General features: G+C 39.2%; 1 protein-coding gene across 18 annotated transcripts in view; it reads right to left on the reverse strand.

The window, feature by feature from the left end:
- The window catches only part of LOC140730487 (girdin-like), a 282,300-nt gene that overhangs the window by 175,580 nt on the left and 87,661 nt on the right, over positions 1 to 19,059 (reverse strand). For all 18 annotated transcript variants that reach the window (XM_073050988.1, XM_073050990.1, XM_073050989.1 and 15 more), the window contains exons 6-7: positions 8,601 to 8,684; positions 746 to 886 (exon numbers count right to left, since the gene is read on the reverse strand). In XM_073050988.1, coding sequence (XP_072907089.1) covers positions 746 to 886; positions 8,601 to 8,684 — 225 coding nt within the window. The remainder of the gene's footprint in view (positions 1 to 745; positions 887 to 8,600; positions 8,685 to 19,059) is intronic.

Raw genomic sequence — 19,059 nt, forward strand, 5'->3', positions numbered from 1 at the left:
ATACAACATCTGATCCAAACAAAAACCCAACCTACCTTTTCAAAAAAAAAATAGTGGAAAGTTCTTTGAAAGGCCTCCTGAATGACTACTGTACCTTTGATACATCATATAAAAAGGATTTCTGCAAAGCTTTCACCAAACATATAAAATAACCAAATAGATTAGGGAAATCCACTCTGCTCAATATATAAAACAGGGAATATTTATCTAATAAATCCAGTTACATGGGACAAAAAAGTTTGGCACATCACCTATATCAAAGAGACTTCAGTGCTTCATGTCTACAGAAAGCAGAAAACACACAAGAGCCCTTTCAGCACCGACCCCATCCAATTCACATCCAAAGCAACCAGTACTACAAAACAGACATAAATGAATTTCAGTCCTTTAAAATTATAGCAAGTGCCAAAAGTTCAATTTTCCCCACCATTTCAGCTCTAATTTATATTGCTTTTAACTCATAATAACTATTGATCCATTAAAAAACCGTAATTTCTTGTTGACAAATACAAGTGTGGGAAAGCAATTGATAATAAATGTAATATTGAAAATAATTGATGATTCCTGAAAATCATGTTTACTTTGCAAGATTCAGACAGATTAATTATCAACAACACACACAAAATTCTGGTGGAACACAGCAGGCCAGGCAGCATCTATAAGGAGAAGCACTGTTGGCATTTCGGGCCGAGACCCTTCGTCAGGACTAACACAATGTTTCTAGACATGATTATCCATTTTTTACCTCACATTTTTCGTCTCTTTCATCCACAAGCCTTTTCAGATGATTTGCCATTTTTCTGAACGAGGAATTAAGATCCTCACGGGAGATGTCAGTTAATTCCATCCATTGCATATCAAAGACATTCTCTTGATTGTGTGTCACCTTCATAACAGAAAATATAGACTATGATTTTCACAGTAATCCAATCATATATAGTTGCATATTGTGGATATCAGATCATAAAATAAGCCTGAATACACAGGGACACAAGGACCCTGCTGCAAAAATAGTTGAAAATTATGTTTTTTAAACTGACTGAAAACATTCTGAGTATGATTTTTTGATGCTCTATTCCACTCTAGAATTCACCTAAATGCTATTAGATCAAGTTGCCTTCCAAGTGCAATTATTGCATCAACTTGGGTATTGGGTGAGGCCCTATCAAACCTATTGCGCAAAGTAAGGTAACTTAAGGAATACTATTTCTCAACCACTAAGCTGCACATGAGCATGGCCACACAGTAACTAAAATACTCCTGTGCACAACTTTTGCTAATGCGTAGCTGAAATTTTCTTTTATATATCTAATGCTAATATAATTTTGAAATCTGTGACAACATAATTGTGAAATACCCTGTAATTAATTTTGTTAATCAGAATCAGGTTTATTATCACCGGCATGTGTCGTGAAAGTTTTTAACTTATCAGCAGCAGTTCAATGCAATACATAATATAGAAAAAAAGCAAAATAAAATAATAAGTAAATCAATTACAGTATATGTATAATAGATTAAAAATCATGCAAAAAACAGAAATAATATATATTTAAAAAGTGAGGTCGTGTCCAAGGGTGCAATGTCCATTTAGGAATTGGATGGCAACTGGAAAGAAGCTGTTCCTGAATCGCTGAGTGTGTGTCTTCAGGCTTCTGTATCTCCTACCTGATGGTAACAGTGAGAAAAGGGCAGGCCCTGGGTGCTGTGAATCCTTAATAATGGATGCTGCCTTTCTGAGACACCGCTCCCTGAAGATGTCCTGGGTACTTTGTAGGCCAAGATGGAGCTGACTAAATTTACATTCCTCTGCAGCTTCTTTTGGTCATGTGCAGTAGTTCCCCCCCCGCCCCACCCCCATACCAGACAGTGATGCAGCCTGTCAGAATGCTCTCCACGGTACATCTATAGACGTTTTTGAGTGTATTGTTGACATACCAAATCTCTTCAAGCTCCAAAATGAAGTATAGCTGCTGTCTTGCCTTCTTTATAACTGCATCGATATGTTGAAACCAGGTTAAATCCTCAGAGATCTTGACACCCAGGAACTTGAAACTGCTCACTCTGTCCACTCTTGATTCCTCTATGAGGATTGGTGTGTGTTCCTTCGTATTGCTCTTCATGAAGTCCACAATCAGCTCTTTCGTCTTCCTGACATTGAGTGCCAGCTTGTTGCTGCGACACCACTCCACTAGCTGGCATATCTCGCTCCTATACGCCCTCTCGTCACCATCTGAGATTCTACCAAGAATGAACGTATCATTAGCAAATCTATAGACGGTATTTGAGCTATGCCTAGCACACAGTCATGTATATGTAGAGAGTAGAGCAGTGGACTATGCACACACCCCTGAGGTACGCCGCTGTTGATCATCAGCGAGGAGGATATGTTATCACCAAACTGCACAGATTGTGGTCTTCTGGTTAGGAAGTCGAGGATCCAATTGTAGAGGCAGGTATGGAAGCCCAAGTTTTCAATCAGGATTGTGGGAATGATGGTATTAAATACTGAGCTATAGTCGATGAACAGCATCCTGAGATAGGCATTTGTGTTGTCCAGGTGGTCTAAAACCGTGTGAAGAGCCATTGAGACTGTATCTGCCGTTGACCTATTGTGGCGATAGGCAAATTGCAGTGAGTCCAGGTCCTTGTTGAGGCAGGAGTTCAGTCTTGTCACGACTAACCTCTCAAAGCATTTCATCACTTAGATGTGAGTGCTACCAGGTGACAGTCATTAAGGCAGCTCACATTATTCTTCTTAGGCACTGGTATAACTGTTGCCTCTTTGAAACAAGTGGGAACTTCTGCCCGTAGCAGTGAGAGGTTGAAAATGTCCTTGAATATTCCTCCAGTTGGTTGGCATAGGTTTTCAGAGCCTTATCAGGCACTCCATTGGGACCTTTTGCTTTGCAAATGTTCACACTCTTTAAAGACAGCCTAACATCGGTCTCTAAGACAGAGATCAATATAATCCATAATGTTCTAAATAATAAACGTACCACAACTTTTGAAATTTTAGAGCTTCAATGTTTTGACATTGAGTTTCAAGTTACAACACTGTTACAAATTTTAACAATGAAAACAGAATGGAAGTCAGTAACTTATTGTTAATAAAATGCCAGCCTACTGAATTGTCAATTCTTGTTGACATTGCTGGAACATTTCAAGCTTCTAGTGCTGACAGCAAACGTGGATTCAGTTTTATGAATTCAATCAAATCCAGAAACCAATAACAAGTGGAACATTTGACTGGTCTAATGTGGATTAAAATGCATCTTGCATATAGATATGAAATTAATCTGGACAGTATTTATAGACAATGGATTTGTAATAAAGACAGACGAGAAAAAGTTTACAACACGTGAAAGATTTTCTTTGTTTTACTGTATTTCATTATACCCTTTATGAATAAATAAAATCAGAAGTAAGTGTTTTTTCAATTTTCATTCTAACTTTGCATAGAATGCATATTACAAAACAAAATTTTAAGTGCCACACAGTTTTCAGGCTATGTAAAAATTTCTTGCTAAGTGCAATGGTTGTGACATGGAGCTGTAAAAAAAAATTGGAGCTAACTGTTAGCTGTTATATTTTTATATCCTTGTCAGAATTCCAAAATTACCAGCAGACAGCACGGAAAACAAAAAAACACTGAAAGTCACATTAGGCTAGAAGGAGAAATGGGAATAAGTTTCAAAACTTAAAAGCAGCTGTAACTAAAGTAGGTCATAAGTTATCTAACAATAACTTCCTAGCTTCTGCCTTTTTTTTCCAGTCCTGATGAAGGGTTTTGGAACTTGCATAGATATCCCCTCCATAGATGGTGCCTGATATGCTGAATTCCTCCAACATTTTCTGTGTGTCACTCAAGAGTTCCAGCATCTGCTGAATCTCGTGTTAACAATAACTTCTGCTTGATTTGCATCCATTCATTGTTAAATACACCAAATTAATGGAGAAATTGGTTGTTGATTCATACAAAGGATTGAATCAAAAGAACAAGCCCATGTAGTATATTTACAGGAAACTCACTTAAGTGATAATGAGAATGGAAAACTAAAGAGAATGGGCTTCACTAATTTGTTTTTCTCATATAAATCAGGACATAGGAGAGGAGTTGCTATTCTTATCTCAAGCAAGCTAAATTTTGAAAAAGTATTCCAAATGGGAGATAAGGAGGGCAGATATATTCTGGTAAGGGGGAATATAGACAGAAATTCAGTTACTCTATTGAATATATACGCACCCCCAGGAAGTGATAATAGTTTCTTTCAGAAAATTACTAATATTATAGTAACAGAAACAGAAGGTCTCCTGATATGTGGGGGGGGGGGGGAACTTAAATTTACAATTGCAATCAAAGTTAGACTCTTCGAATAGAAAAACCTATGAAACAAAATCCTTACATAAGAAAGTTAATAAACTTTCTGAGGATTTTGGTCTAATTGATATATGGAGGGACCTTTTCCCCAGCGGAAGGGATTACACTCATTATTCTGCCCCCCATTCTGTATATACAAGAATAGACTATATCATAACATTTGGAAAAGACAAAGACAAAATAAACACCTGTGGATTTGGGACAATAGATGTAAGTGACCATGCACCTATATATTTATCTGTTGATTTTGACCTATAACTAAAGAGTACTATTTGGAAACTAAATTCAAGTCTACTCAATGATCTCTCTTTAAGGAACAAATTAAAAAAGAAATTGGTCTTTACTTAGAATTCAATGATAATGGAGAGGTTTCACCTCCCATTCTATGGGATACTCTGAAGGCTGTTTTAAGAGGGAAAATTATAGCAATATCTTAATATAAGAAAAAAAAGTAATAAAACATTAGAGGAATTACAAAATAGGCTGAAGGAACTAGAAAAAAACACACAGGATACATTAGAGGAAATTTAAAAAATTAGGAATAAAATTAATAGTTTGGCTACACAAGAAATCAGGGAAAATTTAATGTTTCTGAAACAGAGACATTATGAAAGTGGATCTAAGTCTATGAAAATACTGGCATGGAAACTGAAAAAAAAAAGATAGCAGAAAATACAATTCATAGCATTAGGGATCCAAGAACAAAAGTGATAAAAAAACAAGCTAAGTGAAATTCAAGAAGCTTTTGAAGTGTTTTACAAAATTCTATATTCTTAAGTTCCAGGGGGAAGCAAAACCCAAATTGACACCTTCCTGAATTCTCTAGAGTTATCCACTTCAAGCGAAGAACAAAATAGAACGATGACTGCTGACATAACTGAAGTTGAACTAAAAGCTGCAATTAGTAGGATTAAATTAAGCAAGTCACCAGGATCAGATGGGTATATGGCAGAGTGGTACAAAGAATTTAAAAATGAGTTAATTTCTGTCTTACTCCCCACACTGAACTGGGCTCTAAAAAATGCACAAATGCCACCCAGCTGGAAGGAAGCGATAATCTCAGCTATACCAAAAAAAGGCAAGGATAAAATGGAATGTGGGTCATTTAGACCAATATCCGTTCTTAATGTAGATTATAGATTATTTACCATCATGACCAAACGATTAGAAGAGTTTCTACCCATACTGATACATAATGATCAGACAGGTTTTATACAACAACATCAAACACAAGATGATATATGAATGACACGAATGACAAAAAAATAAAATCAAAGCAATAGAGATAAGCATGGATGCTGAAAACGCATTTAATTCGGTTAATTGGAATTTTCTTTACAGAGTTTTACATAGATTTGGTTTCCATGACACAATTATTAAAACTATACAGGCACTATATGACAACCCTACTGCTAGGATTAAAATCAATGGATATTTATCAAGTAGTCTTACCCTAGAAAGGGGCACGAGACAGGGTTGTGCATGGTCATCGCTACACTTCGCATTATATCTGGAACCATTAGCTCAATACATCAGACAAAATGAAGATATCAGGGGAATTAATATTAAAGGGACAGAGTATAAATTACGCGGATGACATTTTGATCTATCTAGGACACCCAACATACTCTTTACCTAAATTGATGCAATCCTTTGAACAATACAGTAAATTATCAGGATACAAGATCAACATAGATAAAACCCAATTACTTTCATATAACTATAGCCCACTAAGAGAAATTGAAAGTAGATATCCCTGGGCACGGCAAACAGAGTCTTTCAAATATTTAGGCGTCATTATGCCAAAAGATTTGGCAAAATTATTAGAATGCAATTATCAGCTTATATATAAAAAAAATTAAGGAAGATATAACAAGATGGAACCTAATTCCTTTTTTCAGTCTCAGTTCAAGGATTGAATCTATTAAAATGAATATACTGCCCGGACTATTACATCACTTTCAGACTCTACCAATAGAGATGAATCAAAAGCAATTTAATGAATGGAACAAAATATTATCAAGATATATTTGGCAACGTAAAAGGCCTAGAGTTCATCTCAAAACTTTGCAATTAACCAAGGAAAAGGGGGGATGGGGCCTACTTTCTCTCAGAGATTATTATTTTGCGGCACAGTTGAGAGCTGTGATATGTTGGTGCAACCCATCATATGACGCTCAGTGGAAAAACATTGAGGGGGGGATACTTCCCATCCCCATACAGGCAATTTTGGCTGATAACAACCAACAAAGGTACATAAATATTACTGATAACCCATGGGTGAAATGGAGTCTTAAAATATGGAAAACTGCTATAAAAGTATATGAACTAGAGGGAGATATTGTAATTCTTAAATGGTGTGCATCTGACTCGGATTTTACGCTGAATAATCTGGATGCTAGATTTAAGGACCGGACAGCTGAAGGAATACAAGTGGCTCCCGTTTTTCGAATGTTCACTTTACGACAGCTCGCTGTTACGAAAGACCTACATTAGTACCTGTTTTCGCTAACCAAAGAGGATTTTTGCTTTTACAAAAAAAAGTCACCTGCTTTATATGTGTGTTTACCCCTAGAAAGACTACCATGATGGTGAAGCCTTATGCGGGTAGTTGTGTGTGCATGCATGTACGTGTGCATGTGTATATGTGCCGATTTTTTTTTCTCCAAATCTATTTTGGCTCGCTGTCTTCCCCATTCTGATAAGTGAAACTACACCGTACACACAACATTTCTACTTTATGTAGGCTGTATATTTATCATTATCACTCCTGCTTTAACTATATGTTCATATTATTTTAGATTTTATGTGTTATTTGTTATGATTTGGTAGGTTATCTTTTGAGTCTAGGAACACTCAAAAATTTTTCCTGTATAAATTAATGGTAATTTCTTCATTGCTTTACGACATTTCAGCTTACAAACAGTTTCATAGGAGCGCTCTACCTTCGGATAGCGGGGGAAACCTGTAACAGTTCTTAGCAATATAATGAAAGAAGGAACACTGTTAAGTTTCGAAATGCTTAAAAAGAAACATATTAGAAAAACAAGACTTTCATCGGTATTTACCGATGCGACAATATGTTAACAGGATGGTTAAAAATGTAACCAAGGCAAGGTCATGTTTGCTAGAGCTATTTAGAAAAGCATATAATTCAGTTAACTGTAGTAGAGTCATTTCAAGTGTGTATAAGGAGTTTGTCAGATCTTAAAACACATTCGACTTCACACATTAAAACAAAATGGGAGAAGGAAGGAGGGATAATTATATCTGAGCAAGAATGGACAATAATATGAAGGTATCAATGGAAGTGTACCAGTTCATAGAAATAGAGGGAGTTCAGATGGAAAAACTTGATAAGGTATTTTATTACACCCTCTCAGAAATCCCATTATGATAGTAACCTCCCTGTTTGCTGGAGAAATTGTGGAAATCAAAATGCAAACCATTATCATATTTTCTGGGAATGCCCCATTATCAAAGACTATTGGAGTGGGATACACAATGCTCTACGAGACACCTTTAAATGTGAAATACCCTTAGAAAGTAAGACCATATATTTTGGGTGTATACCTCAAGAATGGTTGAAAAGAGATAAATATTTAATGAATATACTGCTGGTGGCTGGTAAAAAGACTCTTACTAGGAAATGGTTATCACAGGAGAGCCCAACCTTAAATGCATGGATGGAAATTACAATGGACATTAACAAAATGGAGAAGATAACATCTGTTAATCATAAGTTGGAACAATTTGATTCATACTGAGAAAAATGGTTGAACTACATAACACCTCATGGGCCTGATTTTATCCTCACAAATCAATGAATACTTGTACATAGTTTTCTCCTTTCGCTTGTTCTTTCTTTCCTCTCTTTTCTATAAGTGTATACCTCAGGTAAATATTATGTGGAGATTTGTGGCATATATGACTATATGATATATATGTACAATATCTGAAATACATCTTATGGAAATGTTTGATGATGAATTTCAATAAAAAATAAATTACAAAAACAATACAAAGGATTGTATCAACAAGTTACACTAGAGCACACTAATATCAAAATATTCAATTTACCTGTAATTAAAGGCTTATGATAATAATTTTGCACTCCATAATTACTTCCTACTTGTAAATTTCTAGTTCCTCAAAACTTCCAACGCAAAGATGTTATAGTTTGCACATTGCTATAAAAATAATATATATTTTTGGAACTTACCTCTTGAATGTGAATAGCAACAGTAGCTTTTGTATCAAAATCGAGATTTTTGATCCTCTCAATAAATTCTTCTTTTCTTTCACACTGGAATAAATAAAATTGTAGTGTAAATGCATTCTTTACGAGACAACTAGTATCTTGACACAAAATGGAAGAATTTTTGCAATTTTGAAAGAACAAATTCCACCCAAGCCAAGGATGATTACAATAGCCTCACTTAATGAACAAATTGTAAAGAAAACATGCATGAAGTACAAATTCTTAAGTACTTTTATTAGAGCATTGTCTATTTCCCTCAGATCTCCTGAATCTAAATGTTTCCTGATATAATTTGGAGTGAATCAATTTTGGCTGAAGGCTGGTTTCTTTGATAGTGAGGATCTGAGGAAAAAGTGGAAATGGATCATCTACTTTGCACCTCTGACTGGAAATGATGTGCCCTGTCAGCACAGAAGATTAGTGTTAAATTGGGTTTATTTTTGTGTTGATACTGATTCACAGTGCTTTATAGATCCCAGCTAAGTACAGAATGATTATAGTGCCACACACCACAACAAAGTGTGCCTTTGGTGTGAAGACACAATTTCTCCTCCACAAAGATTATGCAGTTGTCATGGACAGAAGCACCTGCCACTGTTAGAATTGGTGAGGAAGAGGTCAGGTAGGTTTATAATTCATATGTGTTCACCATAAGACCATTGGTCCATAAGACCATAAAACATCAGAGCAGAATTACGCCATTCTGCCCATTGAATCTGCTCCACCATTTAGTATCAAAGAAGATACTAAAAGCATTTTGTAGTATATAAGGGGTAAAAGAGAGCTGAGGCAAATATTGGACCACTAAAAAATGACGCTGGAGATACTGTAACGAGATATGCAGAGATGGCAGTGGAACTGAATGCGTATTTTGCATCAGTCTTCACAGTGGAAGACATCTGCAGTACACCCGACATTTAAGAATGTCAGGGAAGTGAAATATGTTCAGTGATAATTGTGACTGAGAGGTGCTTAGGAAGCTGAATAGTCTGATGGTGGATAAATCTCCTGGACCTGATGGAATGCACCCTCAGATTCTTAAGGAAGTACAGGTGTCCCCCTCTTTACAAAGGTAGGGTGTTCCTATGAAACCTTTCTTAAGCCAAATTGGTGTAAAGCGAAGAACCATTAACTTATATGGCAAAAATTTTCACAAAGGCAAAAATCCTCTTTGTAATGCGAAAACAGGTTAATAATGTAGGTCTTTTGTAAAAGCGAAGTGGCGTAAAGCGAACATTCATAAAGCGGGGGACACCTATAGCTGGAGAGTTTGCGGAGGCAAAAACAATGATCTTTCAAGAATCAATAGATTCTGGCATTGTACCAGATGACAGGAAAATTGCAAATGTTACTCTACTATTTAAGAAGGGTAGGAGGCAGCAGAAAGGAAACTATAAACCTGTTAGCCTGACATCAGTGGTTGGGAAGTTGTTGGAATCGATTGTTAGGGATGAGATTACAGAGTACCTGGAGGCACACGACAAAATAGGCCAAAGCCGGCATGGTTTCCTGAAAGGAAAATCTTGCCTGACTAACCTCCTGCAGTTTTTTGAGGAAATTACAAGCAGGGTAGACAATGAAGATGCAGTAAATGTGGTGTACTTGGATTTTCAGAAGACCTTTGACAAGGTGCTACACATAAGGCTGCTTACCGAGATAAGAACCCACAGAATTATGGGGAAGTTACTAGCATGGGTGGAGCACTGGCTGATCGGCAGAAAAACAGAGAATGGGAATAAAAGATTTCTATTCTGGCTGGCTGCCAGTTACCAGTGGCATTCCACAGGGGTGAGTGTTGGGACCGCTGCTTTTTATGATGCATGTCATTGATTTGGATGATGAGATTAATGGACTTGTGGCTAAATTTGCCGATGTTACATAGATAAGTGGAGGAGTGAGTAGTGTTGAGGAAACAGAGAGCCTGCTCAGAGACTTAGATAGTTTAGAGAAATGGGCCAAGAAGTGGCAAATGAAATACAATGTTGCTATGTGTATGGCTATGTACTTTGGTGAAAAAAATAAATGGACAGACTATTAGTTAGATGGGTAAAGAATTTAAAATGCAGAGATGCAAAGGTACTTGGGAGTCCTTGTGCAGGATACCCTAAAGATTAACCTCCAGGTTGAGTCGGTAGCGAAGAAGGCGAATCCAATGTTGGCATTCATTTCTAGAGGTTTAGAATATAAGAGCAGGGATGTGATGTTGAAGCTCTATAAGGCACTCGTGAGACCACACTTGGAGTATTGTGTGCAGTTTTGGACTTCTTATTTTAGAAAGGATAAACTGATGTTGGAGAGGGTTCAGAGAAGATTCACAAGAATGATTCCAGGAATGAAAGGATTACCGTATGAGGAACGTCTGGCAGCTCTTGGGCTGTATTCCCTGGAGTTCAGGAGAATGAGGAGGGATCTTATAGACAGTGGTTACATAAATCTTATATACAGTCTTGCCATCTTCAGAAGTTTTCTGATGACTCTGCCATTGTTAGATGCATCAGCAAGGGAGATGAGGCTGAGTACAGGGCTACGGTGGGAAACTTTGTCACATGGTGTGAGCAGAATCATCTGCAGCTTAATGTGAAAAAGACTAAGGAGCTGGTGGTGGACCTGAGGAGGGCTAAGGCACTGGTGACACCTGTTTCCAGCCAAGGGGACAGTGTGGACATAGTGGAGGATTACAAATACCTGGGGATATGAATGGACAATAAACTGGACTGGTCAAAGAACACTGAAGCTGTCTACAAGAAGGGTCAGAGCTGTCTCTATTTCCTGAGGAGACTGAGGTCCTTTAACATCTGCCGGACGATGCTCAGGATGTTCTACGAGGCTGTGGTGGCCAGTGCTATCATGTTTGCTGTTGTGTGCTGGGGCAGCAGGCTGAGGGTAGCAGACACCAACAGAATCAACAAACTCATTCGTAAAGCCAGTGATGTTGTGAGGGTGGAACTGGACTCTCTGACGGTGGTGTCTGAAAAGAGGATGCTGTCCAAGTTGCATGCCATCTTGGACAATGACTCCCATCCACTCCATAATGTACTGGTTAGGCACAGGAATACATTCAGCCAGAGACTCATTCCACTGAGACGTAACACTGAGCATCATAGGAAGTCATTACTGCCAGGGGCCATCAAACTTTACAACTCCTCCCTCGGAGTGTCAGACACCCTGAGCCAATAGGCTGGTCCTGGACTTATTTCCACTTGGCATGATTAACTTATTTTTATTTAATTATTTATGGTTTTATATTGCTATATTTCTTCACTATTCTTGGTTGGTGTGGCTGTTACGAAACCCAATTTCCCTCGGGATCAATAAAGTATGTCTGTCTGTCTATCTCATAGAAACATTCTGAATGTTAAAAGGCCTGAGCAGATTAGATATGACAAAGTTAATTCCCATGGCAGGGGTGTCTAGGATAAGAGGGCACGACTTCAGGATTGAAGGTCGTACATTTAGTACAGAGATGCAGAGAAATTACTTTAGTCAGAGGGTGGTAAATCTGTGGAATTTGTTGCCATGAGCAGCTGTGGAGGCCAAGTCATTGGGTGCATTTAAGGCAGAGATAGATAGGTTCTTGATTAGCCAGGACATCAAAGGGTATGGGGAGAAGGCAGGGAAGTGGGAATGACTGGAAGAATTGGATCAGCCCATGAGTGAATGGCAGAGCAGACTCGATGGGCTGAATAGCCTACTTCTGCTCTTGTCTTATGGTCTTATTCCACCATGGCTGATCCCGGATCTTATACAACCCCACACATCTGCTTTCTGTCCATATCCTTTGATGTCCTGACTGATCAGGAAATAATCAACTTCCGCCTTAAATATACACATGGACTTAGCCTCCACTGCAGTCTGTGGCAGAGCATTCCACAGATTTATTACTCTCTGTATAAAAAAATTCCTCTTACCTCTGTTCTAAAGGGTCACCCCTTCAAATCTGAGGTTTTACCCTCTAGTTCTGGATATGCCCACCATAGGAAAGATCTTTTCCACATCTATCCTATTTAATACTTTCAGCATTTGGTAGGTTTCAATGAGATCCCCCCAGATTCTTCTAAATTCTAGTGAGTACAGGCCCAAAGTTGTCAAACGCTCCTCATACATTAACTCCTTTTTTCCTGGAATCATCCTCGTGAATCTCCTCTGGACTCTCACCAAGGATAACACATCCTTTCTGAGATAGGGGGCCCAAAACTGTTGACAATACTCTTAACTGCGGCCTGACTAGTCCTAGACTGACAGTGATCATTCTGAATTCAGCTAGATCAATCAGTGATATTGATACCAAGATAGTCTTGGTGAACGGCGTTAAAGATCACAGCCAGAGTACATTCTGTATGTGATGCACCATCAATAACTCACTCTGAGACGTCAGAAGCGAGGTATCGGCTTTTATTGACTGGAAGAATGAACAACACTACATCCTGGAGAATGAGGCCGGGCATCAGGCCTCAATCGCCTTTATACAGGGGTCAGAAGCAGTCAGCAGGGGTCTGTGGGAGGAGCCACAGGAGCAGTCCAGACAGGTATATGTAGTTCACCACAGTATGTTAAGCAGTCTATCTGTGATATAGCTCATTGAGTGTAGACACCAGAACCCACATAATTGAGAGCAATATTTAACTGGCTGCAAACAGCTTCATATCCATGGTTAGCTAGCTTTATTCTTTGTCTTAACTATAGTGGTTATGATACAACTGAGTATCTTGCTAGGCGATTTCAATTAGCAGTTAAGGATCAACCACACTGCTATATTTCTGAATTAACACCAGCAACACACAAAATGCTGGAAGAACTCAGCAGGTTGACCCTAAACATCAACTGCCCATTTTCCTTCAGAAAAGTTGCCTGATCTGCTGAACCCTCTGGCATTTTGTGTGTTGCTGCAGATTTCTAGCATCTACAACATCTCATGTCTCTGAATTAGAAAGGTTGACAGATTTTGTCTCCTAAAAATATTTTTAACAAAAATCTGTCAATTTTATGGTCATCATTACTAATTTTTAAAACTCCAGGTTATAAAATGAACATAGTTCATAGCAATTACAGAGATATTTGAACTCACAGACCTAGATTTTTAATTACAAACTGTGGGTTACCACATTTGTAACTAAAACACTGCACTACCATTGTCACACAAGAGTTAAGATCATTACCTTCATTCTTGGTAAGAAATCAAGTTCTGCTTGCTTTATGGAGGTGATGCTAACAAATATTAATTTACGCCTACTCCTCATGAATGCCAGCCATTTGAATAAATGTTCTATGCATTCATCTCCCTTTGCAGGTACAGAATACTTGGGAAGCTGAATATTCTACCAGAATGCTACAACATCTTCTCATAAGGTAAAATCTGAATTTGGGAAAGCAGCAACCCAGTTGTTCAAAAGAGGGAATCTGGCCTAAGCCATGAAATTTTCTTTCATGCAGAAAAGATACATTCACCAGAAAAAATGGTGCAGAATTCAGAGGACTTTACAGAGCGGACATTTTTAGGAAGGGTGTTCTGATGTTGAAGTGCTGAGCTTGAGGTCTAAGTGCAGTGGCTTTGACAAGAAAGGCTTCAGTGAGAAGGATGAGACTCCATCATGATGTGTCGCTCCTGATGTCAGGATCAAGAATGTCTCAGAAAAGGGAACATAAACAGCTAGAGTCTGTAGACCATATTGATATCAATGAGGAAGAATTTTGATAAGCGAGACCTCTGGAGTTATAGTCTCAGGATTACTCCCTGTGCCTAGTGCTCTTGAGCATAGGAATAGGAAGATAGGATAATGTATGACTGAAAAGCAGGAGGGAGGCCTCATTAGGATCTTTTCTGGGGCAGGGTGACCTGTACAAAGAAGATGGGTTGCACTTGAAGTGGAGGGGGATCAATATCCCTGCAGGGAGGTTTTCTAGTGCTACTCAGGAAGATACGACCATAAAACATAGGAGCAGAATTAGGCCATTCAGCCTCTCGAGTTTGCTCCACCATTCCTTCATGGCTGATTTATTTTCCCTCTCAGCACCATTCTCCTGCCTTCTCCCCATAACCTTTGACACCCTGATTAAGCAAGAACCTATCAATCACCACCTTAAATGTACCCAATGACTTAGCCTGCACAACCATCTGTGGCAATGAATTCTACTATTTCTCCACCTCCTGGCTAAAGACATTTACATTTTTCCTCACCTCTGTTCTAAATGGAGTTCCTCAATTCTGAAGCTGTGCCCTCTGGTCCTAGAACCCGCCCCCACCCTCCCCACCATAGGAAACATCCTTTTCACATCCACTTCATCCAGACCTTTCAATATTCAATAGGTTTCAAGGAGATCCCCACTAAACTCCAGTGATTACAGGCCCAGAACCATCAGCTGCTCCTCAAATATTAACCCTTTCATTCCTGGGATAACTCTCATGAACCTCCTCTCCAACCTCCCCAAAGCCAGCACATCTTTTCTTAGATAAGGAGCCCAAAACTGCTCACAGTATTCCAAGTCATGATGAAGGGTCTCAGCCTGAAATGTTTACTGATTACTATTTTCCATAGATGCTGCCTGGCCTGCTGAATACCTCCAGCATTTTGTGTGTGTTGCTTTGGATTTCAAGAATCTGCAGATTTTCTTGTGTTTATCACAGTACTCTGAGCATGGTCTGACAAATGCCTTATGAAGCCTCAGCTTACATCCTTGCTTTTGTTTTCTAGTCCTCTCAAAATGAATGCTGACATTGCATATGCCTTTCTTTCCATCGACTCAACCTCCAAGTTAACCTTAAGGGAATCTTGCATGAGGACTCAAAAGTCCCTCTGCTTCTCCGATTTTTGAATATTCTCCCCATTTAAAAAAACCCTTGTTCTAAAATGCAAGATCATGCGCTTCCCTATGTTATATTCCATCTGCCACTTAGTTGCCTATTCCAACAACCTATCCAAGTCCTTCTGCAGTCACCCTGCTTCCTCAACACTACTTGCCCCTCCACCTACTTTGTAATCACCTACAAACTTGGCTAGAAAGCCACTGATTCCTTCATCCAAATCACTGACATACAACATGAAAAGAAGTGGTGCCAATACTAATCCTTGTGGCACACTACTAGTCACCAGCAGCCAACCAACCCCCTTTATTGCCACTCTTTGCCTCCTGTCAGTCAGTCAATCTTCTATCTATGCCAGTATCTTTCCTATATGCCAGAATCTTTTCTACCATGGACTCTTATCTTGTTTAGCAGACTCATGTGTGGCAACTTGTCAAAGACATTCTGAAAATCCAAATAAACAACATCCACTGACTCACCTTCATCGATGCTGCCTGTTATTTCCTTAAAGAATTCTGACAGATTTGTCAGGCAAGATTTCAAATTTGATGACCATGCTGACTTTGGTCTATTTTATTATGCGCCTCCAACTACCCAAAACCTCATCTTTAATAATAGACTCCAATATCTTTCCAACCACTGAAATCAGGCTAACTGGCTTATAATTTCCTTTCCTTTTCCTCCCTCCCTTCTTAAAAAGTGGAATGATATTTGCAATTTCCAGTTCTCAGGAACCATTCCAGAATCTAGAGATTCTTGAAGGAGTATTACTTATGCCTCCACATTCTCTTCAGCTACTTCTTTCAGAGCCCTGGGGTGGATGCTCCAGTCCTGATTCAGGGTGCTGACCAAAACAGACTCATACTTTTTGCCTCCACAGATACTGCTTAACCTGTTCAATTCTTCCAGCATTGTTTTTCCCCCCATCTGGAGGCCTAGAATGACAATCCAGGGAGAAAATTCAGGCAGCTGTGAAGTTTCAATTTAGTTCAAATATGGAACATTTTTGTTAAAAAGCTACGAGGGGTGATTGATAAGTTTGTGGCCTAAGGTAGAAGGAGTCAATCTTAGAAAACCTAACACATTTACTTTTCAACATAGTCCCCTCCTATGTTTACACACTTGACTCCTACCTTAGGCCACGAACATATCAATCACCCCTCGTATTATCAATGAAAGCTACAGGAATTTATCCAGTTTAAAACTATGTTCAGAGAGGCTCTCAGTTATCCTTATTTGGTCTGGCCTACAGACAACCTTTGGTCTAGCTTACAGGCAACCTCAGGCCCACCAATCTGGCTAACTCGTAAGTGCTCTCTGAAATGGCCAACAAGCCAGTGGTATTTTAATAACTATTTCCCAACAGTGAAAGAGCAAGACCAACCTAGCTATTAAATTCAGAAGCAACAAAGTTACTTCCAGTTTATTTGACTATACAATGCTCTCATTTAAGACAGAAATTAGGTGAGATAAAACAAGAGATTTAACGGTTTCACTGACTCCGATGCTAAATTGCGGTTATTTTAAAATATTTATTCACTTACGGGATGTGGGCATTGCCAGCTAAGCCAGTATTTATTGCCCATCCCTAGTTGCCCTTGAGAAGGTGGTGATGAGCTGCCTTTTTGAACTGCTGCAGACTCTGAGGTGCAGGTACACCCACAGTGCTGTTAGAAGGGAATTCCATGATTTTGACCCAGTGACAATGAAGGAAAGCAATATGTTTCCAAGTTAGGATGGTGAGTGACTTGGAAGGGGCGATTTCCAAGTCCTGGTGCTCCCAGGTATCTGTTGTTCTGATCCTTCTAGATGGTAGTGGTCATGGGCATGGAAGGTGCTGCCTTAAGAACTTTGGTGTGTTGTTGCAGTGCATCATAGATAGTACACACTGCTCCAACTGTTCGTCAATGGTGGAGGTATTGGATGCTTGTGGAAGGGGTACCAATCAAGCGGGCTGCTTTGTACTAGATGGTGTCAAGCTTCTTGAGCGTTGATAGAGTTGCACTCATCCAGGCGAGTGGCGAATACTCCATTACACTCCTGACCTGAACCTTGTAGGTGGTGGACTGGCTTTGGGGAGACAGGAGGTGAGTTACATGCTGCAGGATTCCTCGCCTTGGACCTGCTCTGGTAGCCACGGCGTTTATATGGCTAGACCAGTTCAGTTTCCTGTCAATGGTAACCCCCAAGATGTTAATAGTAGGGACTTATAATCAGATCATCCATCATCTCAACTGGTATTGGTAGGATCAAAAGGCCAAGTGGCCTGCTTCTACTTCTAATGTGCATTTGTAGGCATGTCAGGAGGATGGGAAAGCTATATTATTAACTGCTTATGTGTCATCCTTATATATCTACACATTTGAGAAATATATCTGATGCCTCTGTCATAATCACTGCGTTTGTCCCATCCCATCAATGTGACAGATCCACCAGGAGTACAGTATATGAATGAAAGCGTGTAGTCTGTGAGCCCTCAACACTGACTCCGGATCTCATGAAATCTCCTGGCTTTAGGTCAAACAAGAGCAAAGAAATCTATTCTTCCATACCACCTACCATCTGCATGAAATCTGATGCATCAGTGGCATAAAACCATAAGACATAGGAGTGGAATTAGGCCATTCGTCCCATTGAGTCATTTGATTATGGCTTTCTTATTTTCCCTCTCAACTCCATTTCCTGCCTTTTCCCCGAAATCTTTGGCACCCTTGCTAATCAAGGGCCTATCAACCTCTCCTTTAAATATACCCAAAACACTTGGCCTCCACAGCTGCCTGCGGCAATGAATTACACAGATACACCACCTTCTGGCTAAAGAAATTCCTCATCTCTGTTGTAAAAGAACATCCATTTTGAGGCTATGCCCTCTGGTCCTAGACTCTCCCACTATTGGAAACATGCTCTCCATCTCAACCTTTCACTATTTGGTGAGTTTCAGTGAGATCTCTCCCCTAATTTTTCGGAACACTAGTGAGTACAGGCCCAGAAGCATCACACTCTCCGTATGTGTTAACCCTTTCACTCCCAGGATCATTCTCGTAAACCTCTTCTGAACCCAATGCCAGCACACCTTTTCTGAGATAAGGAGTCCAAAACTGCTCTCGATACAGTTGATGACAAGAGGGAAATAAAAGAGGTGCTGGAGTTGCAATACTAATCAAAGTGAATGTCACAGCTGTTCTCAGAGGGGACATACAGGAGGGCTTATCCACTGAAGCCATACAGAAGGAGTTCAAAAACAAGAAAGGTCTAACAAATGCTTTTGGATGCAGTTTAGTGACAGAAGCCAGACTTCAGCCAAACTGATTCAATCCTCATAATATCTAGAAATGGCTGAGAACAGTTATAGGTTTACAAGCAGATTCTGTTTAACAGCCATAAATTAGTTGATTTGTCCCTAAGTCAGAAACTACAAAAGAATCACTGGATATGGTAGCCTCCATAAGTATTGTAATGAATGGCATCAAATGCATATAAGACTGGTAATAAAAATTATTAAAAATGGAGAGAGTGAGGAACAGATGTATAGTATACACGTACAAGGAACCCTTGGATTTAATAATATTAAGGGCGCTTGATCGTCTGTAGGGGTGTTTATACGTTGGGTGTTTACACGTT

Source organism: Hemitrygon akajei, chromosome 7, assembly GCF_048418815.1.
Source record: "Hemitrygon akajei chromosome 7, sHemAka1.3, whole genome shotgun sequence".
Lineage (NCBI taxonomy): Eukaryota > Metazoa > Chordata > Chondrichthyes > Myliobatiformes > Dasyatidae > Hemitrygon > Hemitrygon akajei.